This window comes from Etheostoma spectabile, chromosome 3, assembly GCF_008692095.1.
Source record: "Etheostoma spectabile isolate EspeVRDwgs_2016 chromosome 3, UIUC_Espe_1.0, whole genome shotgun sequence".
In the NCBI taxonomy this organism is placed as follows: Eukaryota; Metazoa; Chordata; class Actinopteri; order Perciformes; family Percidae; genus Etheostoma; species Etheostoma spectabile.
The window spans coordinates 5,688,991-5,695,495 of NC_045735.1; the positions used below are offsets into that span (position 1 = coordinate 5,688,991).

Sequence of the window (6,505 nt, forward strand, 5' to 3'; positions counted from 1 at the left end):
TTTAGGTCTTGTCTTTCTTTATCTCCCTCTTTTTTCTCTCTTAGTTCTGGATGTCTGCCCTGGCCACCACCATTCCAGTGCCCTGTGGAGCCTTCATGCCAGTATTTGTCATTGGTAAGAAGCAACTAGCCCTGTATGCGTGACTGTGTGTATTTGTGTGTGTGTTAGATAAGTGAAGGTAGTTGTTGCTGAGAGTTGCATGAGAAGATTGATGTAACTCTCAAATATGAGCTTATAATCTTTTTGCCCTAAAACATCAAACTATTTCTTTTACTTAAGAGGAGTGATAAAATGTACTATTCATGTGAACTGTAATATTCTTAAATTTTACTCTTGGCAAAAAAGCGTATTTCCCAATATATTGAACTATTCCTGCAATTGAACTCAGTTTATTTTATTTCATCATCACTCTGCAGTGTTATTCCTTTAAAAATAGTTTTTAGCTACAAACAGCTAGCTAGTTGGTGTAAGAAATAGCAGAGACACAAGCCACTTTTACTTTTTTTCTATTTAAGTGGAAATATAAACCTTAGCAATGCAGTATATGCTGTACATAGAATACAAAACGATTAGTAATTGTTCCCAGTATTAAGCCCAATAATGATTGTAGTCGCTGTGTCTTTGTGCATGTTTCAGGGGCAGCTTTTGGTCGTCTGGTTGGAGAAAGCATGGCAGCCTGGTTCCCAGATGGCATTCACACGGATGGCACCATCTACCCCATAGTGCCAGGAGGCTACGCTGTCGTGGGTAAGTTAAACAGACAATCATGGCACCTATCACTCTCTACATTCTCACTTTCTTACACTTGTGAGTACTTTCTAATGTTTTTCTTTTACTTTTTTCAAAAAAGCCATTTTCAGTTTTTGCTTTTTTCATTTTGTCAGATTCAAATCATTAATATTGGGGGTTATGGCAGTTTTGGGACCGGCACAAAATATTCCTCACTCATAACCAACTCCCGTGTGCTTTTAAAAGGATTCAGCCTTTTCAAGATGGTAACTGTGCACACATTTTTATCTACAAATATACTATGAAAATATTCCCTACAGCCCAATGCCTCAATGTACAGCTTCAAGTTAAGACTCCAAAGGGACCATGATTAAACACACAGAAAGAATTAAATTCCCTTCACAAGATCACGGGACAAGACTTTAAAAAAAGGAAATTAAATGAAAATGGGCTGCAAAAAAGCTCAGACACCAGCTGATTGATAAAACAACAAACCTTTACATCTCATAGTGCTGTTGGCAAGTGTTCATGTCCCACTTGAAGTGGGACATGAACAACAACTTGTTCATGTTGAAAATGTAACTTTTATGCTTAGGAAATAGTAATTTTAACCATGTCATTACTTTGTGTTTCTGTACAATTACATGAGTATCCGCCTTGTTTAATTTCTGTTTGATTCAACTGTATTAGATAAAACATTTCAGTATGATGCACTTGATTTATTTAACAAATACATTTGAAAATACGAGAGTTTTTTTACCAGGATTTTACAGTGAAGCAACTGCAAGAAATGTTGAGTTTGCAGTTGCTTAATTCTGCCAAACTAAAATGTAGATGTCCAATATGGGACTGATAGCAACTCTTTAATTTAGTTTTTTGTGGAAACTTTAATTGTACTCAGATAATGTAAACCAAAATGGATAATTTTTTATGAAAGCAAAATGAAATGTTTTGCAGGGAGAAAATTGCCATTAATAAGATGATCAATTTTATGCTAGACACGTGACTGAAGCAGCAACGTGAGAAGTTACAAAACAAAATCATCAAAATCACATTTTAATGGATCATTGTGCTGCAACACAGCATGAGCCTTGAAAATAAAAAAATGTCAGAAGGTCATAGGTCCACACATGCAGGATCCAATTTAAGCTAATTGTCCATGGTTTTAATTTGTTATTTTGGAGTGTGTTTTACTTAAACCCATAACCTATACAATTTATTTTTCTTCCGCTGGACAAGTATAGAGAATAGAGTTGAAAAATAAACGTGTCAGTTGCTGGTTCTGGTGCACTAACTATTGGAGACACTGTTTCTAAATTAACTTTAACATATCTTTGGCATTCACATACTACTACATTTCTTGTTATTTATTGGTAACATAGCCTATACGCTGACACTGATATCTCTGCAATAAGATGATATTGGTTGATCTATCAGACTGGTGTATTCATAATTTTAAGTCTAAAGAAAGGTAAGCATCAATGGTTAATTAAGGGGTACTCACAAGCAGGTAGATCAGTGAAGGTTCTGGTTTTATAACAGGTGGAACATGCAAACTATCAGACTGGGCTACTGTTCTTCTTCTTTATTTATATGAACAAAAACACTTTATCTTGATGTTTTTGGCCTGTGACAGAAAATAATTGTTATTTAATTGCAAATAACTTAACCACGCCACTTCCATCCCTAATTGAGTTGAGTGTCTAATAAGATGCAGTGTTGTGAGTCCTTCCATTGTGCTACTTGTTGACAGCCATGCTGATTATGTCACTGCTTCAGGTTGATGATGGCTGTGTTTTTGAGCTGATGTTGTGGTGCACTGTAGCTGATGACTCAGCCTTACACAAGCCTTTTTTTCATCTCACAGCGGTGCTCGCTTTAAGGACTAAATGTTAGGATGGGCAGAGGGAACAGTAGCATTTACGCGAGGAGGATAGGCAGACAAACACAGGCTTAATTAAGTTACAGGAAAGAACAATGAAACCAGCTATTGTAGACTCCCTCACCCACCATCTGTTTCTCTCAGCTCTTCTCTCTCTTTTCACATTGTTGTAATGCTTTCAAGCTCTACCTTTTTTTCATCTCATTTATTGGATTGGACTCCATCCATTTTGCTTTGTTTAGCAGTGAAGGATCATTTCGCCCTATGCTGCTCTGTCTGTCCTTATGCAGCTTTTAACAGCTCTTTTTTTAGCTCTTTTTACATCACTTTATTGGGGGGAAATATTGAGGTTTCCTTTTTCATTGAACTACCCGAAAAAGTCGATTTTCGCCTTATGGGCGTATAAGGGAATATTTTGGGGAGAGAAATGTGAATTTGGTGTGTTGCGCTGAGAGTAGATGCATGAGAGAGTCCTGCGTCTGGTCCACAAAATTTATAACAGGAGGAAGACTTCTAGAAGAATCTTTGAGTATATAGATTTCCAAAGTTGAAGTGTGGTTTTGTGGATTGGATTTGTAATGCTGTACAGTAAATGTAGTAGCATTGAACAGATTTATTGACATATTGCTAATGTGTACTCTTCTTTGTTACTAGCATAACTAAACTGTATGACCATCTCTGATGATGAAACAACAACCCATGATTAGGATGGTCGTGTTGATGTTAATAGGTTTTTATGCTTTTCTAGGAGAGTAAAGGTATGTTAGATTCTGTATGACAGTTATTAACCTATTAGAGAGCTTTCCAATGTCCGTGGTGGTTCTTACATCTGCCTCTAAGAGACACAATTCATATATTCCATAATAGTAATACATCATAATGCAATTTATTATTAATCTAAGACAGAATGTGTTTTGGCATTATTCTTGATTATTGATACTGTCTATTTTCAGGCATTAGCAGATCTGGTGGAAAGTGATGTTTAAAAGTGTTAACAGCGACTAGTCAAGGTCTTGATTCATTGGTATTGTTCAAAATGTTCTCTATTATATATGGGATAGTAAAACTATGTATTGCCTTTTGAAATGGTAATATTAAACCGTTTTTTATTTTTATTTTGATGGATGGTTCCCCTGGAACCTCCTCAAGGACCCCCTTTATTCAGCACTAAGACCCCACCTTAAAAATCAATGCATCTCTGCCATGCTTCTCTGTTCTTTCGCTCATCTGACTGTGCTCCTCCCCACCCAAAGGTGCGGCGGCCTTGTCAGGTGCGGTCACCCACACGGTTTCCACTGCAGTCATCGTGTTTGAGCTGACTGGCCAGATCTCCCACATCCTGCCGGTGATGATAGCAGTGATCCTGGCCAACGCCGTGGCACAGTCCCTGCAGCCCTCTCTCTATGACTCAATCATCAGGATCAAGAAGCTGCCCTACCTCCCAGAGCTGGGCTGGGGACACCATGAGTACGTACAGTGAAACACGCTGGAGAGACACAAGCACACTCTTATCATCACAAATAGCATTACATCACATTTATTATGTTGTTTCAGAATGGAAAACTAAATATTTTGTCAATATTAAAATTGCAAATGTCGATTATTGAACATAGTACAGCTAATAATTGCCAAACTAAATTACAAAATCATAGGATGTGCAAACAAGAGAAAAAGTTAATTCACAAAAGTATGATGACCAAGACATGATAAAGTTTGAAACCAATGGAAAAAATCATCAAAGAATGTTCATAGCCATGCTACAGCCCCATGACCTTGTAATGTAAATTGATGAAAAAGGAAGAGTAGGGTTAACCCATAAGAGAAATACCTATGCTTTCTGCAATAGGCTGAATATATTGTCACAGGACTTATTTCACAACAATCACAAAAGTGCATAAAGCTGCCAGTGTCTGTTTTACATTATAATCCTATGGAGTAAACAGTGTTTAAAAAAAAAAAAAAAAGTTGTGAGCCTTTTTTTAAACTCTTCCGCCGACTTTTTTTTCTACTGCTCAGGGCATCCTTTTGAAGTTGAAAAATGTTAAATTCTAGCGCTTTTTTGACACCCGACCAGTGACAAGCGGAATTGCCAGACTTGTTGTTTTCATTACAAGAAAACAAAAAAAAGAGTCGGAGCACAGCAAGTGAAACAGTATGATGGGGTGCTCCCTGTACAGGGAACTAGCTTTGTTTTACGTAACGTCATTATCACCACTCTCTCTCTGTTCTTTCTCTAACTTGCTCATTTGTTTTATCTAATGTTAGCACCGCTCCACATAGCGCTCTGGGATACTGTAGCAGTAGCTGTTGTTATAGCAACAAAAGACGCTCTAGCGTGCTTTTTGGAACCAAAACGCTCCCAGCTTCTAATGTAGCCTTAAGCTATTCAGTATCTCTGCATCAGCATTCTATATTGTTCAATGCAACATGACACAACTCATCTGTTGTGCTCTACTTTCCTTTAAAGAGACATTATGTGGGTGTGTGTGTGTGTGTTATTTAAAGGAATAGTCTGGCATTGTTTGGATAAAAAGATTGATATTACTCTTATACCTCCATGTTAAATATAGCTACAGTTTGTTAGGTAAGTTTAGCACTAAGATGGATTAAACAAACAAGGTATAACATGTTACTTAGTAAGCTTTAGAGATGCTAGTAGGCAAATGTTGTTACCCGTTGGAGAGAGCGTTTTACATGCTAATGTTTAACTTAGTAACTTGATATTGTTAGCATCATAACATGTAAAAATGCTACCCGTGAGGTTCATGTGTAACTTTCAACTTGTTTGTTTGAATCAACTGTAGTGAGTATAGTAACACATAGCCTATTCCATTTTGTGTAGCTTGCTAACTAATTATGTTAACATGCCATGTTGGCTATATAATCCCCATCAGTTTAGTTTGGCTGTTGTTGAAGGTTTTATTTATTTCATTGTGGAAGTTTATTTAGTCACCTAATGGCTTGCTGTATAAATGTTACTAGTCTTATGATAGGTAAAGCTGAGTGCACAGTGAGTCTTAATATTGCTTTTGATGTAGGTGTTTGAACTCCAAATAGCAAACCTTTGTGCTTTCAGAGTACATCTGGAATCACAGAGGATTTTGCTTTACAAAAATACAAACAAGGGTGGAGGTGCCTGGCTCAATGGTTCGCCATTACATGGCTTTTAATTGCTTTTGCACCCATTATTAATTTATACCAACCACATAATACTGAAGGGGATTACCAGCTGCTTCATGTCCTCTGAGCTCAGTGAAACCACACAGAAGCACTTTTCGTTTAATTGTTTGGAAACAATTATTGTTATGGATGTTGGCAAATCATTAGGTGAAGATAATAGTTTGGATGCATCATCCACAAATTGGAATTAATGAGAAAAATTTTCATTTCATCCTCCATATGTTCATCATTGTCTGTGGCCATTCCCTAAAGAGTTTTGTCTCTGTCTGCTGCTTGAGTTGTTCCCTTTCTACATCAGGACCTCAGTTGACCCACACTTTCCATCTTTTTGTTATCTATTCCTCTCTCACGCTTTTTCTGCTGCTCTCTTCTCATCGGTCTCTCCTTATTATCCACCATAACCTCTACTGTCCTGCCTGAGTTTGTGTGCATAAGTTTATGAGTTGTTGCAAAGTTGATTATTATCTATTGATTAATTATATAATGCAGAAAACACTTAAAACACTGTGGACACAAGCACGGGAACAGCCAAGCAATCTCCCAGTGCCTTTCAGGATCATTAATAGTATTATAATGTTAATAAGTCCAACATTTTAACCATTGTTGTCCAAGGTGGCTTCTTCATTCTCATGCTCCAGCTCTGCTTTTAAATGATCTAATTCATAAATGGAACAAAAACTAATTTTAAGGGAAGTGTGTGTGTGTGTGTGTGTG

At 37.1% G+C, this 6,505-nt stretch overlaps 1 protein-coding gene across 7 annotated transcripts in view; it reads left to right on the forward strand.

Moving 5' to 3' along the window:
- LOC116672846 (chloride channel protein 2) overlaps positions 1–6,505 on the forward strand; it is a 162,668-nt gene that overhangs the window by 115,281 nt on the left and 40,882 nt on the right. For all 7 annotated transcript variants that reach the window (XM_032504801.1, XM_032504810.1, XM_032504827.1 and 4 more), the window contains 3 exons: positions 45–114; positions 637–747; positions 3,865–4,078. In XM_032504801.1, the coding sequence (XP_032360692.1) occupies positions 45–114; positions 637–747; positions 3,865–4,078 (395 nt within the window). The remainder of the gene's footprint in view (positions 1–44; positions 115–636; positions 748–3,864; positions 4,079–6,505) is intronic.